The sequence below is a fragment of the Notamacropus eugenii genome, chromosome 1 (genome assembly GCF_028372415.1).
Source record: "Notamacropus eugenii isolate mMacEug1 chromosome 1, mMacEug1.pri_v2, whole genome shotgun sequence".
In the NCBI taxonomy this organism is placed as follows: domain Eukaryota; kingdom Metazoa; phylum Chordata; class Mammalia; order Diprotodontia; family Macropodidae; genus Notamacropus; species Notamacropus eugenii.
This window is the reverse complement of record NC_092872.1, coordinates 101,293,552-101,319,292: the sequence shown is the minus strand read 5'-3', so window position 1 is coordinate 101,319,292 and position 25,741 is coordinate 101,293,552. Positions and strand designations below refer to the sequence as shown.

Genomic DNA, 25,741 nt, shown 5'->3' with positions numbered 1-25,741 from the left:
TGAGTGAGGGAGGGCTGTGCAGGTCACCAGCCTCACTTCTCCTCCAGAGCCATCTGAATCCAGTGACCAGATATTCATCAGGATGACTGGAGATGACCCAGGATGAGGCAATTGGGGTTAAGTGACTTGCCCAAGGTCACACAGCTAGTGAGTGTCAAGTGTCTGAGGTGAGATTTGAACTCAGGTCCTCCTGACTCCTGCACTGGTGCTCTATCCACTGCACCACCTAGCTGCCCCATATACCTATATATGTACATGTTGTCTCCCCCTTGGAGTGTGACTTGAGGGTAGGAACTATTTTACTTTTAAGTGCTTGTTAATTGACTGACTAAGCGATCACAAATTATAAAACATTAGATAAATATCCACCATCATTATAATAAAGAAAGAAACAGGAAGATAATGTAGTTTTGTAGATGAGACTTAAGTCTGAATTCCTGACAAATATAAGGACATTTATGTTCCAGTTCTTTCATCATTACTTTGAAAATTCACTTTAGTACCTGAATTACTTGGCCTGATTTGGCTATACTTCTAAAATTCACCAGACAGTGGCTCAGATCTTACTGGAAGAGATGCTACTATAGACTTACATGAGACAATTTGTCCAATAGGATTGGGGGTTAGCTAGTTAGCTGCCTCCTGCTTAAGGAAAGGGAAAACCACTCTCAGGATAACAACCCTTAGAGGTTGATATCTGGTCTCCACTTGAAGATTTCCAATGATAAAAATCCACTACCTGCCAAGCCAACCTATTAAGTTTTTCTGGATAGCTCTGATAGTTAGAAGTTTTTCTTTATGTTGAGCTGAAATCTTCCCCTGTAATGTCCACCATTTGCTCCTAGTTCTAGCAAAATACATTAAAGGACCATTATATGGAAGAATGATTTTGACTTCTTGAAAAGTCTTGAAGACAGTTATCCCGTCGCCATTAAGTCTTTTCGCCCATCTAACTACAGCCTCACCCTGTCAAGGGAGGCACCATGACGTAGCTGATGGAGGTTGGCCTTAGAGTCAAGAAAGAGCAAGGTTCTTCCCAGCCTTGTCTCTGACACATACTAGCCTGCTGATTGTGAACAAAAGTTGCTTTAACCTGTCTGTGCTCAAGCATCTCTCTCTTATTTTTAATGAATATTTTATTTTCTCCCAGTTACATGTAAAATCAGTTTTAACATTCTTTTAAAAAAATTTTGAGTTCCAAATTCTGTCTCTTCCTCCTCTTCTCCTCATTGAGAAGGCAAGAAATTTGACATAAAGTATATGTGTGCAGTCACACAAAACACTTCCATGTAAATCCAGGCATCTAAGATTATAAATTATAGAAAAATTGTCAATCTGCACTGCTGGGGGGGAACATTTCCACAATAGGAAAGCCCTCACTCCAATGCAGTTGGAGGACTAGACCAAGCCAAACTACAACAAAATACTTTCCTCTTTCCTACATCCAATTCTTGTACACACAACATCCCATCATCCTGATTGCCCTATACTTTAAATCTGAAGACCAGTTATCAACCATGAAATAGACAAGAATGAGCATGACATGATCAGGATTGTCAGTAACCAGCAAGACTGAAAAGGAAGTTGTAGTTGGACAATCGTGGGGATTAAGGTGGGGCCATATTGTAAGGGACCTGAAAGCCAAACAGAAAAATTCAGACTTTAAGCTATCAGAAATGGAGAACTACTGAAAGGTTTTTATCTGTTTATCTGTCTGTCTGTCTGTCCGTCTGTCTATTTATTTTTTAATCAGGTGAGTAGTGTTTAATCCTGGACAGGTAGGTGGTACAGTGAATACAGTGCTAGGCCTGAAATCAGGAAGACTCTTCTTCCTGAGTTCAAATCTAGCTTCAAACACTTCCTAGCTAGGTGACCTTGGCCAAGTTATTTAACCCTATTGGCCTCAGTTTCCTTATCTGTAAAATGAACTGGAGAAGGAAATGACAAACCACTGTAGATTTTTGCCAAGAAAACCCCAGATGGGGCCACAGAGAGTCAGACATGACTGAAAAACCTGAACAACAACTACAGCAAAAGGTTTAATCTTTATTAACTTTCTAAATCTTTGTTTCTTTTAATGATATTCTTTTTGCAAAATTTCATTTTTTATTATTAAAATATAAATAAAATATAAAAATAAAAATTTTTCATTATTAAAATAAGTGAAGATTCTTTATCACTCCAATGTCAGCTCTGTATCCATGCCATAATCGTCTCTCTTATAAAAATATTGTATATACATATAGGAAGATCAACTCACTGTCCCTAAACCAAAGCCCTACTTCATTATCTCATCCTGAAATGGAGGTAAACCCTGAGTGCAGGTAAAGCCCAAGTTCTCACTGGTCAGACTCAGTTGAAAAGACATGAGTGATGGGATGGCCATCCAGGGACTAGCCTGACTATGGTTAGAGGTTCATTAGCACAATGAATCTACCAGATGATTAATTTTGGGGCCGTCGCAACACATGAAGAAGTCATGGACAAATTGCTATCTGCCCTTTTGGGAGGGATTTCCATACTAATGAAATCATTCTTCTTTTAAATATTAAAAAAGGGGCAGCTAGGTGGTGCAATGGATAGAGCACCAGTGCAGGAGTCAGGAGGACCTGAGTTCAAATCTCACCTTAGACACTTGACACTCACTAGCTGTGTGACCTTGGGCAAGCCACTTAACCCCAATTGTCTCATCCTGGGTCATCTCCAGTCATCCTGATGGATATCTGGTCACTGGATTCAGATGGCTCTGGAGGAGAAGTGAGGCTGATGACCTACACAGTCCTCCCTCACTCAAAACAAAGTCAAGTGCAAGTCATGTCATCATTTCTCTGATGGCATGGTCTTCTTTGGCAACAAAGGATGAACACACACACAAATATTAAAAAGCTGAGTTCATGCTGTTGGTAGGGAGAAACCAGGCAAATAGAATCTTAGGGTCCTTTAAGTTGGTCTAATCCTACCTGATTTCTGTCTGTAATATTCCGTCCATGATTGGAGTTACAATATTTTACCTACTTTCAAAATCATTCCAGACAATTTTCTATTATAATACTCCCAATCAAATGCTTGAGTCCTTGAAGAATGAGCAAGTTTTTTCTTCCAATATAATTCAATAAAAATATTGTGAATTTCATCAACAAACATATTTCCACATACAAAGTAGAACAAGGGAGACAATTACATTAGAAATTGCTTACTTCTGTTATGTAGAGCTTTTAAAATATAATGTATTTCAAATTTAATACTGGAGTACCAAGACTGTCAGCTTGTCTGTTTTCTTCTGAATGTTTGCTCTTTTCTATTTATTTCTGAATGATCCATTGAGGCTTTTTTCTTTCTTTTTCAAAATCACTATCATTACTTCTCTGATACCTCTTTATAAATCCCACCCATAATGAAAGCCCTGTCTTATAAATAATATATATTATCAGTCAAAACAAATTCACCAGTTGGCTGAGTCTGAAAATGAGGGTCTTATTCTGTACCCCTAGGCTACTACCTTTCTGTCAAGACTGGTCATTGCCTTGATCAGATTCTTAAGTATTTAAAAGTTGTATTCATTTATGGTGTAGTCATTGCAGAAATTGTTCCAGTTCTGCTCACTTCACTCTGCATCAGTTCATACAATTCCTTCAAGGTTTCTCAGAATCTGAATAGATAAATTCTTTAGAAAAACAGATTTCATAGGGTCAATACTGTAGCCTGCTCAGTCACTCCTAAAACAATGCACAAACATATGCAGGGTTATTTGTTCCATCTTTGCAAGAAGGAGCATTAGCTTCTATATATGAAGCTTTCTTAGGAAATGTGCTGAAATAAAAGTCATGGACTCAAAGCTGAATGGGACCTAGTCCAATTTCATTTCACAGATGAAGAAAGGGAAAGTAGCTAAAGTTGTGAATGGGAGTGAATCATGGGGAAGATGAATCTAGAGAGTCCTAAAGAGGTGAATAGGACAGTGGACCTGGTGTCAGGAAGACCAGCATCCAGCCTCAGGTAGTTATTTAGTTGGGTGACTTTGGGTAAGTCATTTAACCCCTCTGCGCCTTAGTTTCCTCATTTGTAAAATAAGGATTATAAAAGCACCGACCTTCCAGAGTTATTTTGAAGATCAAAAGATATAATACTTGTAAAATACTTTACAAACTTTAACATGCTACATAAATGCTATTGTTATTTTTATTATGTTTCAGAGATATTTTTAATACATGTCATCTGACTCCAAATCCAGTACTCTTTCAAATGTACCATGCTGCCTCCCATCACATGCTTCATTCAAAAGGTCTAGAAACATGAGAGCAATCTGGAATTATGCCCAAAAGAGTTATGGAACTGTATATACTCTTTGACGCAGCAATACTGCTATTAGGTCTATTTCCCAAAGAGATCAGGAAAAAATAAAAATAACTTATATGTTCTAATTTATAGCAGCTCTCTTTGTGGTAGCAAAAAACTAGAAATGGAGGTGGTAGCCATCAATTTGGGAATGGATAAACAAGTTGTGGTATGTGATCGTGATGGAATACTACTTTGCTGTAAGAAATGATGAGCTGGTTGATTTTAGAAAAACATGGAAAGACTTGCAAGAAATAATGAAGAATGAAATGAACAGAACCAGGAGAATATTGTATACAGTAACTAACATTTTCTGAAGAACAACTGAATCACTAAGTTATTCTGAGCATTATAAATACTCAAATCAACCACAAAGGACATATGAAGAAAAACTGCATCCCCAGAAAGAACTGATAAATAGAAGTATGCATGGTATAGCTTGTGTGTGTGTGTGTATATAGCGTGTATATGTGTATATATAGTATATGTACTATATATAGTGTATATCGTATATGTATATGTGTGTATTTCTATAGGCATATATTGTGTTCATCCTTTGTTTTTGAAGAAGACCATGACATCAGATATATGATGACATGACTTGCAATTGACTTTGATTTGAGAGAGGAAGGGCTGTGCAGGGTCACCAACCTCACTTTCTCCTCCTGAGCCATCTGGGTCCAGTGACCAGATATTCATCAGGATGACTGGAGATGGCCCAGGATGCACTGGGAGACCTTGGCCTTTTTAGCCTAACGCCTTTTCAGGTGCTCACGTAGAGGGAGGTAACGCCCATTGAGTGAATAGGTCTCTTTAAGAAGTAGTCGGGGAATGGCCCTTTTAATGAACAAAAGAAAAAAAATAACTTGATCAACCTAGGAGGGAACAGAAACTGTTACTATTGATAATCACATGAATGTATATACATATACATACATATATGTGTGTGTATATACGTTATATACACACACATATATACATATATACATACACACACACATATATAAAATCTGTGTCAAATAGTGACCTTCTCTAGTTCAGGATGGGGAGGAAGGAAGGGTGACAGCTCAGAATTTAAGAGGCAACAAAAAAATAAATTTAATTTAAAAGTTCTAGAAACTAATTCCTAGTTATTAGAAATGTTCAATGGAATGAAATGTCCAAATGAAAATGATTGAAATTGTGCATTAAATATTATTCTGTAGTCCAACCCATAAGGCTACCTTAGTGAATTTGAAAATTATCACTGTATCAGAGTCGCCTGTGAAAGACATCATACCATGTCAATGACACTGAACTGCACTGTGCATTAATCTTTCCTCATACTTCATTGTAGCTAATTGAAAAGGGTTCCCAGTGACAAAACAAACAACTTCCCTTGGGTGGGGTTATAGAGCAGATGTTGTGCCATCTCTTCACAGATTCACAGTCCCTTGGGTATTAACTTCACCATTGCTTAGAAATATTGCAAAGGCATCCCTATGTGATCACTAAAGAGCATTGAAAGTTCAATAAAAAAGCAAAAGAAAGTACCGTCTGGAGAAGAACTACTGAATGTAGGAGTTTCTGCATTTTACATCAGACCTTGTGACTGTGGGCAAGTCACTTAACTCAGTTTCTTTATCTCTAAAATGGACGGAGTCATAGCATGTATCATCCAAGTTGCTGTGAAGATTAAATGAGCTGCTGAATGCAAGTCCTCTTGAAACCCTTAAAGACTATATACATGTTAGCTATTATTCTCATTGTAAAATTTACCTTATAATTGTCTGTCTTTACCCATAGATTCATGAGCAAATAGCAATTCAGGATATATAAGAGCTCTCAAGCCCAGTTATATCACAGCACATTCTTTTCCTCTCTTTCCCCTTCTCCTTCTTCTCCTTATTGTCATTATTATTATATCCACCATATACTAATCTAATTTCACCAAATGATTCAGGAGCAAGGAGCAAGTCCTAATATACGAGAGCCCTAATTCCCAGTTACATCATCACTGTTATTACTAAATTCACCATATAATTATCCAACTTTATCCACAGATTTATGAGCAAATAGCAAGTCATGATATAGAAGAGCCCTGAGCCCTAGTTACATCATGGTATTGCTTTATACAGTGTCTAGCAATAGGGGTGGAAGTTCTCAGCTTGTTGCAATATCCTGAGTTTCCTCACTTCCCTTTGCCTATTTTTGCCCTGGGACTGAAGGGGTCTTTTAACTGTAGTATAAAAAGGAGAGCTCATGCTTTTGAGTATAAGATTAGGATTAGGAGACATACCTTCTACTTGCCCTCCAACATATGATTTATCAAATTCATAAAAATGTCATAAGCCAAAAACCATTGGGGTTTCAATTCAACAAATATTTATAAAATGCCTGCTATGTGTAAAGCAAGAAGTAGGGTGGTTTAGGAGATGGCAGGCTGGCCTTGGAGCCAGGAAGGGCTGTGTTAAGTGCTACCTCTGAAACATGGTAGCCAGAGAACCTTGAACAAGTCACTTTCCTGTTCAGTGCCTTAGGCAACTGCTTAAGACTGTAAATTACGTTTGAATGCCAATCTGCACCCTTGAGGGGAGTTTTCAAAATAGAAGTTCCTCCCCTTCCCCATGAAACCACAGCATCCATGATCCCCTGGGGGGGAAAAAGGTAGAAGGTATTATTTTATAAAGTGCCAGGATTAAAAAACAAAACAAAACTGCAATCTTTGCCCTCGAGGAGTTTATAATCCACATTTCTATAAAATTTTACAGTTGGAAGGCTGAAACATTTGAATAGCCTAAAACGTATTCTTCATAATTCTGAGAAAGTAAAGTAAAATTTTAGGATCAAAGTCAAGTAAAAAATAAAAGGCCTTCTGGATTCTTCTCTAACGAAGAAGCGTATGAGCACCATTATTTTTTTTTTAATAAAGTGCTAATTGCTCTCTGTAGTCCTTTTTGCACATGTTGAATCAAAGATTTCTAAAAAGTCATACATTTATGATCCTTCTGTGGATGAGTGGAGTAGGAAAACATTCTTGAAAAGTTATAAAATCCTTAAAAATGGTGACAAGGCAGCATCATTGGGCAATGTACAATATAGTTTTACAAAGGCATACATACTGGTTTTCATTTTATAAACAGAACTTGCTACAGAAATGTGATTTGTAGTTCATGGAATTTTTAGAGTATACTGTTAAAACGTTTGCCAAGATTTCTGGCTATCCAAAAGTCCAAGTGATATTTTTTAAGAAAGGGCCAAGTCACCTTTATACTATCAACTTGGATAATGGCTTCTTCTTCAAACAAGTACTTGGCGATTTTGTGCTTACCTTGCTTGTTTTTATTCATTTTGTGATAAACTCACATTTTTTCAGAGATCCTGGTTTTCTACATTTAATAAATAAAAACTCTAATTACTTTTTTTTCTTAGAGGCAATCTGGGGTAAATGACTTGCCCCAGGGTTACACAGCTAATAAGTGTCTGAAGTCCTAATGACTTTTTAAAATAATCTGACCCCACCCTTATATCCCACAAGGTATTCAGTTAATAATGAAACCTTACCATTCTTCTGATAGAAATTATTATTTGTAATAGATGGAGTGTTGGGTCAGGAAGACCATGGTTTAATTTCTGCCTCTAATGTTTACTGTGTCTATTACCCTGGGTATATCATTCATCTTATCTCTACGACAGAGGTTCCTCATCATTTTTTTGTGTCCAGGATCCCTTTGGCAGTCTGGTGAAGCCCACAGACCTCTCCCCAGAACAATATTTTTAAATCATTGAAGAGAATGCTAAATTTCAATTAGAAATTAATAAAAATTAAAATTTAATTTTCTCCTTTATCCAAATTCATGCGTCTTTTGAAATCTATGTCTTTGGACCCCAGGTTAATAATCCCTACTTTGGAACATATTAAGTCACAGATGGGTTTCAATTTGCCTAGTGGAGGGACTTTCCCATGTTTGTTTATACACATTATGTGTTCCAACTATTACTCTTAGGAATCATATACTTTATGCTATATTTGCAAACTGCTTTATTACAAATTAAAGTAATGCTTATAACTCTCCTCTTCTTCCTCATTTTGTTATTTCAAATACACCAGACAAGAAAATCTAAAAACTCCCCCAAATCTTTGAGATACTTCTAGACAAGTTTGTTCCCTGGAACTCTCCTTCCTCTATCTCCCTTCAAGATCATTTTAGAAAGGATCCCTCCTTCATAATTATGGAGGAAACTCCAAGGTAACTTCTCAATGTTGTTGTGTTCTAAATGTAGCATTCACAAAGTCAGCCCCTGTATGTTGTCACTGTCGTCTCTTCTGCATTCGGGAAATCTTGATTTCAGTATCAGAGAATTTTAGAGGTGTAGAAGACTGCAGAAGTCCAATCCCAACTCTGCTATTTACTGGCTGTGTCCTTGGGCAAGTCACTTAGCAACTGCTCTGGGTCTTGGAAGGGCTTGGACTCTGAGGTCCTTTCTGACTTTAAATCCAATATGATCCTAAAATCTTTTGACCTATTTCCCTTATTTTATAGTTTAAGAAAATGAGGTCCTGAGAAGATACTTGATTTCCAAGGTCACATAGCTAGCTAATTAGTAACAGAGCTGGGTCTAGAAGTCAAAGTTTCTAATTATCATTTCAGTGACTTTTATACCTCGTTTTGTTACACCTGTGCGGTAGAGAAACATTGTTTTTTAAATTCTTTATTTGTAGTCTTTTTTTGGTTTTTCCACTTAATAGTATTTTATTTTTTCCAAATACATGTAAAAATATTTTTCATCATTCACTTTTATAAGATTTTGTGTTCCATATTTTTTTCTCCCTTCCCCTTTCCTCCTCCCCAAGATGGCAAGCCATCTGATATAGGTTATACATGTACAATCATATCAAACATATTTCCACATTAGTCATGTTGTGAAAGAAGAATCAGATCAAAAGGGAAAAACCATGAGAAAGAAAAAAAATAAACAGTAAAAGTAATATGCTTCAATCTGCATTCAGTCTCATATTTCTTTCTCTGGATAGGGATATCATTTTCTATCATGAGTCTTTTGGAATTGTCTAAGATCCTTGTATTGCTGAGAAAAGCTAAGTCTATCAAAGTTGACCATCACACAATGTTGCTGTTACTGTGTACAGTGTTCTCTGGGTTCTGCTCATTTCACTCAGCATCAGTTCATATACATCTTTCCAGGTTTTTCTGAAGTCTACCTGCTCAACATTTCTTATAGCACAGTAGTTAGTATTCTATTACATTCATATACCACAACTTGTTCAACCATTCCCCAGCTGGTGGGCATCCCCCCTCAATTTCCAATTCTTGACTACCACAAAAAGAGTTGCTTTAAATATTTTGTACATGCAGGTCCTTTTCCCTTTTTTAGATGGAGAAACATTATTGTCCAGGCATTAGAGTGGTGGAACTAGGATCTAGAAAACCTCTTGTCAGAGTTTTATAGAGTCCTGACTTACAGGTAGCTTTAGAGATTTAGTGGCTCTCTAGTACACTCCCCCTTCATTTTTCATATGAGGAAACTGAGACCAAAAGATGTACCCAAAGTCACACAGAGAAAAAGTGGCACACTGAGATTTGAATCCCTACCTTGACTCTACAACCAATGCTACCATACCATGGTTCTCACAATTATTCTATATAAAATGGAAATAATAGATATAGCTTCATAACTCTCTTAAAGTAATATTTTTTTGGAAAATAAAGAAGATGATGTTTACAAAGTACTTTGAGCTCCTTCCTAGACTCTATTAAAGATCAAAGAAAATTATTAGGATCCAAATCTAGCATCATGAAAAATATCTCATGAGACATGTGTAATCTGGGCTTGAAGCCAAATGCTTGGTACAAAGCAAATCCATACTATGCGTGGGACTTGACAGCAGGCCAAATAACCATTTTGGAATTGCTATGCTTTTGTATTTGTGTAGGCAGTTTTCCCATTTCAAGGTAGACAGGGCAGAGATGAAGAGGGCAGATGCAGACAGTCCGTCTCTCTGTTCGCTTTGGGTCTGAAGTCTCATTGCCAATGATAATAGCTGGTGTTTACACAAGTTCTTTCCCCCACTTACTAGGTTTGCTCCACTTTTCATTGAACTGTTTCATTTGTACACACCTTTCTGAAGAAACAACAATAATGGAAAAGGTCCCATTGAACAGGACAACAGTCTGGACTGCTCTCTTTGGCTTCTTGTCATTCAAAAGGGTAGCGAGCAACATGTATTTAGTGGCTGAACCCAAGCAGCAGAAAGATTGCCAAAGTTGAAGCAGGTGGTATAAAAACAGGTCAGACTGGTAGTTTGAATGACTTTCAGTGTTGTCCCCAGCTCTGGAAATCTATGTTTTAATCGATTGCGGTTTGGATGCCTGATTTATTTTTCTTTGTGTTAGGCTATTTTGCCAAACGTTGTTAGAAAAGAAGGTAAATTAAGCAGTTTTTAACTTCAGAAATCCGTGGCTTTTCTTAATGTTTGTCCTTCCTCAACTGTTGCAGGTTATGATTCCCTTCTACTCCAGAGTAGATGATTTCAGGGATTGTTGTAGCAAATTCCACTCCCCTGACTCATTGCGCTGGTGGTCCTACCTCTGATGATCTGCACTCAGAGTGGTCCTTAGATTGACAGTACAGGATTGATTACATTACAACCTTCCCAATAAACTTCAGCTTGGTCATAGACAGCAGGAGTTAATCGGGTCCCTTAATCTCTATAGGATTCCCAATAGGATCACAAATTCTGTTTGGTATTTAAAGTCTTTCACAACCCCACTCAATCCTGCCTTTCCTCCTAATTACCCCTTAGTCCCTTTCTTATACACTATAATCTAGTCAAATAGACCATTTTACTGTTCCTCATACAAAACACCCCATCTCCTTTGTCCATGCCTTTGTATTGTCCGGTCCTTATGCCTAAAATTACTTCCTTCCTCATCTTTGCCTCTCTGAATCCCTGTTTTTCTTAAAGTCTCTGATCCAACACCAAATTCTTTTTTTTTTTTTTTTGGCAAGGAAATTGGGATTAAGTGACTTGCCCAGGGTCACACAACTAGTCAGTGTCAAGTGTCTGAGGCCAGTTTGACTCTAGATCCTCCTGACTCCAGGGCTGGTGCTCTGTCCATTGCCTCACCTAGCTGCCCTATCAACAACAAATTTTAAATGAAAACTTTCTACCTGCTGGTGCCTTTCCCCAAATGTGTCAATTTTGTACATATACTTATGCACATTTACATTTTGTATTAAATGTACATATACATTTAATAAGTTAAACATAAGCCATAGTAACTTATAAACTGCACTAAGACTTTGGGGACAGTCAATATATGCCCATGGTTTCTCCCGACTAAATTGTAAACTTTTTAAGGACCTCTCATAGCCCCTGGCACTTGATTAACACTTGTTGGTTAATTGATTTGCCAGACATATAAGCCAATGACAAGTTTTTATGGCTTAAGTAGAACCTCCCACAGGGCTTGGCTCAAGGTCTCCCCCACTGGTCAGTGAGGCACTGGATGAGAACTTTAGTGAAGTCTTTTTTACCACCTTATAAATACATAAAGTAAATACTAATTGATGGTTAGGGAGAACCAAAAGGTAGGAAGGTTCTGATTTCTTGTTGAAAGGACATTTCTCTGTGGCCTTGGCCCTGGACAATAGATTTTTTTCCAAAAATGAACCCAACAGCTCATCCTTCAGCCTATTCTTTGACTCCATTATAACACCACATCCTTTCCAGGAAGGTCTCATATGTCCTCTCAAAAAACCTCAATCCGGCAAGGAGATTTTTTTTCCAAAAGATTGTATAAAACACAAAATGTAAGTGTTGCTCAAGAGCTCTTGGAGCCTAGACAAGTCAGTCCCACCAGGGGAAAATGTTAGCTTGATCATAGACAACAGGAGTCAGTCAGGTCTTTTGTCCTCTACTGAGTCCCTTAAGCTCTATAGGTTATAACCACCCATAAAAGCAAGTGATATTCAATTTCATTTTTGGTTTGGGGTTTTTGCAGCATTTTAGACAAACCATAATATTGATCAGGGAGAATTGGGCTTTGCCCTTTCAATCAGTGGTCTCATTTGGTTGATTTTCTTGTTGTTAGTGGCCACTTCCTAGAAAAAACATAGTCTACAGGGAACTGGCAAAGAAGTCAGGAGAGGTCAGTCATTTTTGGAATTAGCTATATTTAGAATTTATAACCCAGATTGGGAGAATAATAATCTTTGGCATCTGCTTTAGCATTTGATTTTTTCTCTGTTTATTAATATATATTTTTATATCACTCTCATTCCCCAATATACCCTTCTGCTACCTCCATGAGGGAGTCATCCATTATAACAAAGGATAAAAACAAAAGAGGTAAAAAAAAAAAAAAAAAAAAAAAAGGCAGTTCAGCAAAACTAACCCACACATCAGCTGAGTCTGTCAGTTTACATTCCTAGTTCTCCACCTCTACAAAGAAAGGGAGGCTAAGATTCATTCTCCTATGTTGTCTTCTGGATCAGACTTGGTCATTATATTAATACAACTCTCAGTTTTTGTTTTTATTTGTTCTTTCCATTTACATTACTATAACCATTATGTGTGTTCTTTTCTTCGTTCTATTTAGTTGGTATGTGCATACATATTTCTCTGTATTCTTTGTATGTATCATTTCTTCTTTTAAAATAAAATTTTATTGATTCTTTTGTTTTTTCACATTGTTTTAATTTCCCCCTGTATTATGTATCTATTTTGAGCTTATTGTGGAATATAGTGTAAAATGTTGGTCTAAACCTAATTTCTGCCAGATTACTTTCCAATTTTCCCAGCAGTTCTTATCAAATCAAGAATTCTTCATCAAGTTATTGATGCACTATTCACTTATTAAAAATTTATTTATTTAATTTTTTTTATGGACTAAAACAAATATTTCCATAGTAGTATAATTAAAAAGATGATTGCACGCAAAACTGCAAATCTATTATGTACAACTTGTTATTCCTTTTAAATATATAATAAAGTTACCATGTAAATTACTTTTTTCTTTTTTTCCTTTTTTTCTTCCTCCCCTCTCCTCCTAGAGATGGGCACCATTAGATACAAATATATATATATATAATATATATACATATATATGTAAAATTATTCTGTACATACTTCTAACTATCAGTTCTTTCTCTGGATCCAAATAGCATCTTCCTTCATATGTTCTTTGCAGCTAATTTAGGTATTTATAACAAGTCAAAATGACATTCACTCAAAGTTGTTCTTAAAACAATATTGCTGTTACTGTATACAATATTCTCTTGATTCTGCTTATTTCGTTCTTCATACACTTTTAAAATTACTTTCATATATCATATCTTCTTGGATCCTCACAAAAACTCTGTAAGGTTAGGAAAGACAAACATTATTAAAATCATCGCATAGAAACAAGAAAGGTTGTGAGAACTGTTTAAGGCCACAAAGCTTGTTAATGGAGGAATCTATACTTGAACCATTTTAAAATGGAAATGAATAGGAAAAAATAGGTTTTATATATAAGATTTCACTTTTCACACAGAATATAGAAATGATTATTTTTCCAGGTTTTATTTTTCCTTATAAGAAAGTCAGTTGAATTCCACAACACTTTTATTAAGAGCCTTGTATATAGTAAAAGTAGACTATGTTAGATACAAGGTATGCAAAGATGAAAACAATTCTTACTCTTGAGAAACTTAGATTCTGCTGGCTGGGTGGTTAGCCAGTGGCCACATAACTGGTTAGTTACTATTGTCTTTTGGTCAGATACTTGTTTAGGTATGTATATGATATATATGTATTATGTATGTATACATGTATTGTGTATATACACATATAAATGCATGATGAGTATATATGTAGCTAGGTGGTACAGTAGATAGAGCACTGGACCTGGAATGAAAAAGACTTGAGCTAAAATCTGGCCTCAGACTCTTACTAGCTGTGTGACCTTGGCAAGTCACTTAAGCCTGTTTGCCTCAGTTTCCTCATCTGTAAAAAATGAGCTAGAGAAGAAAATGGCAAACCACTCCAGTATCTTGCCCAGAAAACCCAAATGGGCTCACAGACATGACTGAACAACGATTGTGTGTATATATGTGTGTGTATGTCCGTAGACAGATAGATAGATGATAGATAGATAGATAAACAGATGGTTAGATAGATAGCTAATAGGCAAATTGAATAGATAGTTGATAGATAGATAGATAGATAGATAGATAGATAGATAGATAGATAGATAGATAGATCGCAGAATGCTGACCACATGATAATGGCAGAGGAGGAGGGTTGGCCATAGAAATACATGATGACCATTTTCTAAGGTATGGTAGTGGTGTTGTGATTTATCTAGATGGAGGTAGACAGATAGTCTCTCACTTTTAGTGCTAAAATCTTAGAAATCGGGAAGGACTTGACTAATTACTTATATAATTCAACCCCCTCCTTGTGACATGACTTCCTCTACAATATCCCAATGTGTGCCCATCAAGTTTCTGTCCTTTAAACTATGAGTAGGGATGGGGAACCTGCAGCCTTGAGGTCACAGGTGGGCCTCTAAGTCCTCAAGTATGGTCCTTTGATTGATTCAGAGGGCCACACTTAAGGGCCTAGAGACCCACCTATAGCCTCAAGGCTGCAGGTTCCTCACCCCTGAACTATGAGTGTCTACTTTGGATAAGCAGCTTGGAACTTCCCTCCTTTTATTCCATACATGAAAAATTCTTCCTTCCCTTCTTTCCTACTTTCCTAGAAGAAATTCTCTCCTCTCCTTTGGATCTAGCAACTACAAAGCCTGAGCTGGTCTCTCTGTCTTTCTGTCCTTCTCATCTTGGCCCAGGAGAGGGGAGGGGGATTGTTGTAAATGAGAGATCTCAAAGTTTATGTCACCAAACTCTCTCCTTTCACAGGCACAAGATAGGCATTGGCATGGAGAATGGGGAGGGAGGAGGGAGGAGATACCTATCTGGCTATTTTTCTCACCAGCCCATACCCCTTTGCTCTACTTTTTTTCTCTCTACTCCTGTTGGTCTTACAGGTGGAGGTGACAGGAAAGCGGGGAGGCTGAAGAATGAAAATGTCCTTTCCTCTGTCCTTTCCTCAGACCTCATCTGACTCTTCAATGGATAGGGCTCCACTTGGCTTGGCCTGTAGCTGAGGCAGCCACAGGGAGATTAGGAGAGTGGTAGTTGGAGGAGGGTGTCAAGGAGAGAAAAGAGGAGCAGAGAAAAAGAGGATGGTCAAGGGATAATCCATTCTGTCACCTCCCTGGAAACCTCAAGAAGGCTTCTCTAGGACCAGTCACCAGTGCTGGTCGTGAGGACAGGGGAGAGGGGAGAGAAGAGGAGAATCAAGATGGGCCAGGAGAAGAGCATCAACCTTGTGCCTTGGAAATATATCATGATGTAGAACTCACTGATTCTTACCCCTTACTTATCCCTTCCCCCACCACATAAATCTGCTCCCTTTCCCCCTTCATTAAAACTCTTATTCACCCTTGGCCTTTACTCTCTTTCTTATCTGTAAGCCCTGTTAAAAATATGGAGTAGGAACAGAGGGATGAGGAAAGAGATACATTCCTGCTACATTCCACGTTGGAATTCTAAATACCTGAACATGCCTTTCCTGTATTAACTGTCATAGCTTGGGCTATGTCAGTACCAGAATGCATCAGGCAGGGGATGGTGAGGACCTAGAGGTCAAACAGACTTGATGAGTTGGAGCAGGTGATCAGAGACAGATCTGTAGATCAGCAAATAGTTCCAGGTAGGTAGGCAGTAGGTGACTGGTGGCAATCTTGACAGGGGGAGGCGGGGTGGGGCCAGAGAGAGTGGAGGCCTCAAGAGAATCTTGCAGCATCAAGCAGGAGTCAGGGAAGTCTGGAAGTAGTAACCCGGCCCCAAAAACTGACAGGAAGAACTTCATTCCCTAGGCCAGGGACTGGGGTAGGAGCTAAGGTAGAGATTGAACACATGCCAGACAGAAAACCAAGGCAAGGACTCAGGTACCTGGGAAAAGGGAGTGAGAACAAATTTTTATTTAAGTCAGATTTGGTAAGCCAGATTAAAAAACAAAAGTTGAATTGCTAATCTGATTTGATAGTGAACTGTAGGTCAGGGCCGAGACTCCTTGTCTTACTCCTGTCTAGTAGGATTGGAATTGTCTCAGTGTCTGAGGTAGGTGGAAATCCCACCTTCTACAGAAGGAAGAGGCTTTTCCCAGTTGGCCCAACTGCTGGTAGCTTCTCTGGTTTTTCTTTTATTCACTGTTTGCATCTCATGTGTTTTCCCTATTAAAATATATGCTCCCTGAAGTCAGGGACTTTTTAGCTATACTGTGTATCCCTAGTGCTTAGTGCTGCCTTGTACACAGTAAGCACTTAATAAATGATTGTGAATAACTGATGGACTCTGGAAACATGGTAAGAGGATGATTAGTCTCCATAGGAATCCTCGTAGTCTCTTTTAGGTACTTTGCCTGACAGTGACAGATTAATCTCTGACTAGTCTCCCTAAGAGTGAATATCCTACAGTCTTATCTTTCCAGGTTTTTCTGAAATCTGTCTGTTCAGCATTTTTTATGGAACCATTGTATTCCATTACATTCATACCCCACAACTTGTTTAGTCATTCCCCAATGGATGGGCATCCCCTCAATTTCCAATTTTTTTGCCACTACAAAAAGAGCTGCTCTAAATAATTTTATACATGTGAGTCCTTTTCCCTTTTTTATGATTTTTTTTGGGGATACAAAACTAATAGTGGCATTACTAGATCAAAGAGTATGCACAGTTTTATAACACTTTGGGCATAGTCTCAAATTGCTCTCCAGAATGGTTGGATCAGTTCACCACTCCACTAACAATACGTTAGTGTTCCAATTTCTTTTTTCCAATATCTTTTCTCGCATTTATCATTTTCCTGTTTTGTCGTGTTAGGCAATCTGATAGGTGTGATGTGGTACCTCAGAGTTGTTTTGATTTGCATTTTTCTAATTAATGATTTAGAGCATTTTTTCATATGACTATAGATAGCTCTAATTTCTTCCTCTGAAAACAGCTTGTTCATCTCCTTTGACCATTTATCAGTTGAGGAATGACTTGTATTCTTATAAATTTGATTCAGTTCTCTATATATTTTAGAAATGAGGCCCTTATCAGAAATCCTGGCAGGAAAAATTGTTTCCCAGGTTTCTGCTTTCCTTCTTGGTTGCATTAGCTTTATTTGTGTAAAACCTTTTTAATTTAATGTAATCAGAATTATCCATTTTGCCTTTCATAATGTTCTCTATCTCTTATTTGGTCATAAATTCTTCATTCTCCATAGATCTGACAGGTAAACTATTCCTTATTCTCCTAATGTGCTTATAGTATCGCCCTTTATGTCTAAATTGTGTACCCATTTTGACCTAATTTTGGTGTATGGTGTAAGATGTTGGTCTTTTCCTAGTTTCTGGCATTCTATTTTCTAGTTTTCTCAGAAGTTTTTATCAAATAGTGAATTCTTTTCCCAGAAGCTAGAGTCTTTGAGTTTCTCAAATGGTAGATTATTATGGTCATTGACAACTTAGTCTTATGTAATGAACCTATTCCCCCGATTCACCTCTCTATGATTGCTGCTTTATAATACAGTGTTAGATCTGGTGTGGGTAGGCCACCTTCCCTTGCATTTCTTTTCATTAATTCCTTTGATATTCTGGACCTTTTGTTCTTCCAGATGAATTTTGTTATTATTTTTTTCTAACTCTGAGTAGTTTGATTTGTATAGCACTGAGTAAGTAAATTAATTTAGGCAGAATTGTCATTTTTATTATATTAGCTTGGCCTACTCATGAGTAACTGATATTTTCCAATTATTTAGATCTAACAGTCTTCTCTAGAAGGCTCAGAGAAATAGAGAAGGATCTGAAGACCCCAGTGGCTTGGATCCTGGGCCCCTTCCACTTAGCACTGTTGACCTTTATTTAGGGTAGGGTAGGAAGGTTGATTAAAGGGACCCTGACTTGACTTAATCTAGCATCTGTTTCCAGGCTTAGAGCCCACCAGTTAGGTGGGGCAGTGGATAGAGCCCTGCACATGGAGTTCAAATGCAGCCTCAAAATTTAAGCTGCTAGGTGACCCTAGACAAGTCACTTCACTTTACTTCACAGCTATAAAATGGGGATAGTAATAGAACCTACACTGAAGGGCAGTTGTAAGAGTCAAATAAAATAATAATTATAAAACACTAAGCACAGCACCTAGCACATAGTAGGTATAATAGAAATGCTAGCTATGATGATAGTGGTGTTAGAATTAAATGACCCAATGGAAAGATGACTGGATTTAGAGTCGGAAGACCTGTGTGTTCACACAGTCCCAGCTGTGTGACCCTGGGTGAGTCATTTTCCTTCTTTTTGCCTCAGTTTGCTCAAATGAGGATAAGTATAGTTCCTATCTACCAAGGCTACTGTGAGGATCAAATGAGATATTTGTAAAGTGCTTAGCATACTGCCTGGGACATAGTAGGCACTATATAAATGCTCACTCCCTTCACTTTTCTCTCCCCCCCTACCTTACTCTATCCATCACCCTAGGCAAGTCATTTAAATTCCCTAGGCCTCAGTTTCTCCATCAGAAAAATGAAGTCCTGGAACTCAATGGCTTCTGAAGTCTCTTCTGGGCAATAGTGTACTGGTAAATGTTTAGTAACTAGCTCTCCAAAAAAAAGAAAAAGAAAAAAGAGGGCTGTATACACTGCATTATTAACATTTTCTCCATCACTTTCTTAAATCTAGACAATCAACAAAACAATAAATCCAGCTGTGATTTGTTGATTTTGATGGTTTGTGAGGTATAAATGCTCACCCTGAAAATCGAACAGTTAATCTTCTTGAGGCAGTTTGAGCTGGATCCAGTACACCCCTGCTTCCAGATCTAGAGCTAGGATCTTCCTGGGAAATGAATATTGCTGTTATAACTTTTAAAATCTATTCACCTAGGCAGCTAGGTGGGACAGTGCACAGGGTGCTGGACTTGTGTGTTTGTCCTTCATTCTCAAAGAGGACCATAACATCAGGGAGATGATGACATGACTTGGAATTTGATTTGAATGAGAGAGGGTTGTGCAAGGTCACCAGTCTCACTTTCACCTCCTGAGCCATCTGGGACTGGTGGCCAGATATTCAGCAGGATGACTGGAGGTGGCCCAGCTAGACTGGGATCCAAATTCTACATTAGACACTAATTGTGTGACCCTGAGCAAATTACTTAACAGCTTTCTGCCTGTTTCCTTATCTGTACAATGGGCATCATAAGAGCACCTACCTTCTGGGGCTGTTATGAGGATCAAAAGAGATAGTGTTATGTGTGTGAAGCTGTTTGCAAACATTAAAGTGCCATATAAATACTAGCTGTTGTTATTTATTATTAGTATTATTAATGATCATCCCACAGCTAAGGTACAGATTCTTTTTTTAATATATAATTTATTTATTTTCAGTTCTCAACATTCACTTCCCCAAGAATTTGAATTCAAAATTTTAAGGTACAGATTCTTTAAAGCATTTGAAACAATGTGCAGGAAGACTTAGAATCAAACCTAAGTTTGAACCCCAAATTCGACATTTACTAATGATAGGACCATGTGTAAGACTATTTCCTCATCTATGAAATGGGTATTAGAGTTTCCATAGGACTTACCTCTCAAAGCTCTTGTGAGGCTCAGATGAAATCACTGTAAAGAGTTACGTGAATGTCAGCTGCTGTTACGATGATGATTGTGATTGCCCATCCATGGGCTTATTTTTGAAAACAATGGTTTGATTAATATTCTCTTATTTTTCATCAAAGGTACTCATCAGCTGAAATAAGAAAGCAATTTACTCTCCCGCCAAACCTTGGGCAGTCCTATCACCGAAGTGTAAGCATTTCTGGCTTCCCCTCTCTTCAACTAGTAAGTAGAAATTCTGTTTCTTTAGAAAATGATCAACTGCTTAGTTTCAGGCAGTTCCTGATTTATGACCAGCCCACACCTTCGAATGACTGCTTGCAACCTCACCTGGCTGCTACTGCTGGAGCCTTCCTGCTGGGGCCAACCTGTTCTTTCTTCTAAGGGACTTCAGTATACATATTCATATGCCCTCAAACACGCTAGGGCAACTAGGTGGTGCAGTGGATAGAGTGCCAGGTCTGGAGTCAGAAAGACTTCTTCATGAGTTTATATCTGGTCTCAGATTCTTGCTAGCTATATGATTCCAGGCAAGTCACTTAACCCTGTTTGTCTCAGTTTCCACATCTGTAAAACCAACTAGAAAAAGAAATGGCAAACTGCTCCAATATCTTTGCCAAGAAAACCCCAAATGAGGTCAAGAAAAGTCAGAAATGAGTGAACAACAACAAACACGTTGACCTCACATTTCTTCAATTTGCTCATTTCCCATAACTTGCTCCTCCACCCCATCTCAGTCCCACACAAAGAGGGTCATATCCTTAAAATTGCCCCAAATGCACCACTTCCATGTTCATGAACTCTGAAATTCCGTTATCTGATCACAATCTATTGTCATTTCCCCTTTCCCTCTGCTTTGTGATCCCAACCCTTCTTCATCCTCACTGATATGTACAATCCTTTGACCTTTCAGTTCTTTTCCAGGCTATTACCTCTGCCCTGGCTCTTCCCTTTTCTATTTTGACCCCTTGGTGAATTAGTTCACCATTGGGGCATTTAACTCAAGAGAAGAGGACAGTGTAGACACTGTTCCCTGGCCCTTCAGTCTTGGATCACTCCCACCATTCATTGCCTTGCTCCTATGCCATTTTGTCTCCTGTTTTACCCATCTCTAACTTTGTATCTTTCCAAGGTATGTTTTATTGGAGTGATTTGTCACATTTTCAGTAAGTTGATTTAATTTTACAATTTTCTTTTTAATGAAATGGGTGGTACTGAAAAGTGTATGCAGGCAGAACTAACGTTTCTCCCAGAAAACTGATCACTTTTTCAGCATGCTTGCCTACATTTTCTTTTGTATTTTCCCTCTCTGTTTCTGAACTATAAGTTTTAATGGGAGCATCAGAAAGGAGCGAAAGTCTTTTCTCATAAACCAAAGCATCTTTAAACCCTATGCTGCTTAATGAAGCTGAAGAATCACAATACTGTTGATTGGTCCGCTACAAATTTATGTTACACAACCTCAACTGGGCCCTCTCTGTTGCAAAGCAATCCTTTTCCACCTCACTAATTGACTCACTATCCTACTCACCATAGCAGCTCTTTCAAATCATTTCCTCCCTTCCCAGATCTCCCAAAGCTCTCCATCTTCTACCCTCTCAGCTGATAACTTTGCCTCATATATTATTGATAAAAATTGAAGCTATTTGCCAATAGCTCCCTTTTCTCTCCTCATTTCACATCCCTTCAAATGCCTCCCACCACTCTCTCCTCCCCGACCTCTATCTCACATGAAGAGGTGACTTTTTTCCCTACCAAGGCAAACTCCTCTACATGTACAAGTGATCCCATTCCATCCTGTCTCCTCTACCACCCTCTCACTTATCTTCAATCTTTTTGTCTACTGGCTGCCTCTCTACTGCCTACAAGCATGCTCTTGTGTTCCCTATCCTCCAAAAAACTCTCACTTGATCCATCCATCCCTGTTAACTATTGTCCCATATCTCTTCTCCTTTTTGTGGCTAAGATTCTTGAAAATACCTTCTATAATCAATGACTGTTTCCTTCCCTCCTGCTCTTAATTTTCTACAGTCTAGTTTCCAACTTCATTATTCAACTGAAATGCAATGATTTCTTAAATGCTAAATGTAATGTCCTTTTCTTCAGTCCTCATCTGTCTTTACCTTCCTGCACCCAAACATGTCAATCATTCTCTTCTCCTTGATACCCTCTTTTCTCTTTTTTGTGACCCTTATCTATCCTGATTCTCCTCCAATCTGCTTCCCTTCTTAGTCTCATTTACTAGATATTCATCTAGGACTAGGTCATAAAGATAGATAACCTCCAGGATTCTGTTCTGGAATCTCTTTTCCTCTTCCTCTATGCTATTTTGCTTCTTTTTTGAGGCATTTGGGGTTAAGTGATTTGACCAGATTCACATAGTCAATGAGTGTCTGAAGCTGGATTTGAACTAAGGTCCTCTTTATTCTAGGGCTGGTGCTCTATCCACTACACCACCTAACTGCCCTTATACTATTCTACTTAATAATTTCATCAACTCCCATAAATTCAGCTATCATCTCTATCTATTTATTCAGCCCTAACTTCTCTTTTAACTTTCAGATTTCTTGTTAAATATCTCAAACCACAATTTAAACTCATGTACAAAACTGAACTCATTATATTTCCCCTAAACCCTCCCCCACCTTCTGAACTTCTCTTTTGCTGATGTTTCTCAGATCTATCTCTCCTGCCACAATCTCTTTACCGACCTCCAGTCTTGCTTCTGCAGCTGCCTCTCAGACATCTCTAACTGGATCTCCAGTAGACATCTTGAGCTCAGTATATTGAAAATAGAACCCATTTTATTTCCCCTCAAATCCTCTCCCTCTCTTCCCATCCCTTTTCCTGTAGAGTACAAAACCATGCTCCCAGTCACTCAGACCCACAACCTAGGAGTCATCCTGGATTCCTCACTCTCTCTCACCACTCCCTACAACATCCCCCATATCCAAGCTGTTGCCAAGACCTGCTTGTGAATTGCGCCTTTATAACATCTCTTAAATACACTTGCATTTCTCTGGTACTGCCCTCATCACCTTATGACTGGACTATTATAGTGGCCTGTTGGTGAGTCTGCCTACCTCAAGTCTCTTCCCACTCCAAACCATCCTCCATTCAGCCACTAAAGTGTCTTCCTAAAGTATAGCTCCAACCATGGCACCCCCTTCCCCACACCCCCTACTCAATAAATGCCAGTATTGCAAATTGTAAATGCTCTATTGCCTCCAGGACCAAATACAAAATACTGTTTCCTAACTTAGCTCCCTCCTGTCTTTCCAGTCTTCTTACACCTTATTCTCCCCACATACTCTTTAATCCAGGGACACCAACTTCCTGGCTGCTTCACAAACAAAACACTCCATCTCTCCACTCTAACTGCCCCTCATGCCTCAAATGTTCCCCCTCCTCAACTCTGATCACTGATCTCAGTCCCAGTTATGTTCCCACCTCCTACAAGAAACCTTTCCTAACCCCTCTTCATTCCAGTGCTTTCCCTTTTTAAATTAGTTCCTATTTATCTTGTGTACAGCTTGCTTTGTATCTATTTATTTGCATGCTGTCTCCTTCATTCAGCTATAAACTGCTGGAGAACAGGGACTGTCATTTGCCTTTCTTTGTGTCCCAGGGCTTAACACAGTGGCTCGCACAGAGTAGGTGCATAATAAATGCTTATTGAGTGACCATCTTCATCTCCACTGCCCAAGTGTCTGATACTGGAGGGCCCTGACCCTTCCCAACCCCAGTCTCATGCAACCGTCATACTAATTCAAAGGATCTTCACAGAATGTTAGTATCACAGAACTTGAGGGCTGGAATGGACCTCAGTTATTTAATCCCCTATACAAAAGGAATCCTCACTCTAACACAGGAGAGAAGTAGTTATCCAACCTCTCTATGAAGACCTCCAAAGAAGGGGAACCCCCCACCTCTAGCAGAAGACTATTTGTACTTTTGGACAGCTCTTTATGTTAAGTTTGTCCTTATACTAAAGCTCTGGAGAGAAACAAAACAAGTCTCTTTCAGAAGCAAAATCTTGGGTTGTACCAGCTAGGTGCCTTAAACCCAAATCACTCTGGCTCTCATTGACTGGTCAACAATAGGTCCTAGTCCAAGTCCCATTTGGTCGTTGTTTGGACCCTGATGGTTCAAAGTGAATGTAAATAACAAGTGTTTATGTTTTGACCAGAAACCCTGAAGGGTCTTCTCCTCCCAGATTGATTTTTTTTTTTTTAACTAGGTATTAGAGGCCATTCTCTGCCTCATTTCTTACCTAGTCTTAATCACTGAATGGGCATTGCCTCAGTCAGGCTGAGACCTGGGAAAGACCTTAGCTTAAAAAGGTCAAGGTCTCCCACTACATCCAGGGCTATCTCCAATTGTCCTGATCTATATCTGGCCACTGGACCCAGATAGCTCTGGAGGAGAAAGTGAGGCTGGTGACTTTGCACAGCCCTCCCTCACTTAAATCCAATTCTCTTGCAAGTCATGGCATCACCTTCCTGATGTCATGGGTCTCTTCAAGAATGAAGAACAAACAACAACAAACTGGGCAGCTAGGTGGTCCAGTGGATAGAGTGCTGAGCCTGGAATCAGGAAGATCTAAGTTCAGATGTAGCCTCAAACGTTTATCAGCTAGGTGACCCTGGACAAGTCACTTAACCTCTTTCTGCCCTCAGTTTGCTCAATTATAAAACAAAGATAATAATAGCACCTGCCTTTCAGGGTTGTTGTAAGGATCAAATAACAAAAAAAAAGTCAATTATTAATCAAATCAATAAACTGTATAAATGTAATTAACAAGTGTCAAGGACATACAGAATGTGTAAGTCTTCTAGAGATGAGGTAAAGACCCTGTACTAGTATTTAGCATTAGAAGCGAGCGCTCATTCGCTTCCTTTGTGACTGAGCCATCAGTTTAGTCACTTCCTCATCTGAAGTGCTGTGGCACTTGTTTGTCCCCTGTGGTTATCCTCAGAAGGTTAGGTTCTTTCCTTTTTTTTTCTCCACTTGTTACGTTGAACCGGCTTCTGCTCTTAGTTTTGTAACCTTAAGTTAAATTCTATTTCCTGTGGACGCCATCTTACCTCCTGTCACAATTTACCCGTCCCTTAACTGTGTATCTTTACAAGGTATGTTTTATTGGAGTGATTTGTTGCTATTTCAGTAAGGTGATTTAATTTTACCGTTGTCTCTTTAATGAAAAGGGTGGAACTGAAAAATGTGTATAGGCAGGAGGACTGACTGCTCTCTTAAAAAATCGATCACTTGGGCAGCATGCTAGCCTGTATTGGTTACTAACCCCACACCCCACAGTCCCATTTCCAAATTATAGATTGTAACGAGAGCAGAGAAATTACTAAGGGTCTTTTCTCCTAAACCAAAGCATCTTTTAGCCAAGGTAAAACATCCATGCTTTTAGATCAAATTTGGGAGTGAGTTGTATTCAATTTGGATCTATTCAGATTAATTAATTTTTGATATGTGATGCAATTTGAATGCAAAACATATTCTGTAAAGATAAAGAATTAGTTTTATATATGTATCTATATATAGATATGTATGTTAAATGTTGATTAGGCTCATTCTTCCTGCAGATTTAAGCCTGCAGCTGTATGTTCTGTGGTGGCAGTTAAGGTTCTAATACCATATGACCAACACTAGAGGCCAAAGGACTCTAAAAACATTTTGCCCACATCCTTGT

At 38.5% G+C, this 25,741-nt stretch overlaps 1 protein-coding gene across 3 annotated transcripts in view; it reads left to right on the top strand.

Annotated features, from left to right (window-relative positions):
- The window catches only part of DOCK8 (dedicator of cytokinesis 8), a 315,501-nt gene that overhangs the window by 61,524 nt on the left and 228,236 nt on the right, over window positions 1–25,741 (top strand). The window contains exon 2 of one of the 3 annotated variants that reach the window (XM_072610925.1): window positions 20,160–20,262. In XM_072610925.1, coding sequence (XP_072467026.1) covers window positions 20,160–20,262 — 103 coding nt within the window. Of the gene's footprint in view, window positions 1–20,159; window positions 20,263–25,080; window positions 25,170–25,741 lie in introns of those variants that run through there. The other 2 variants (XM_072610934.1, XM_072610944.1) reach the window with 2 other exon arrangements.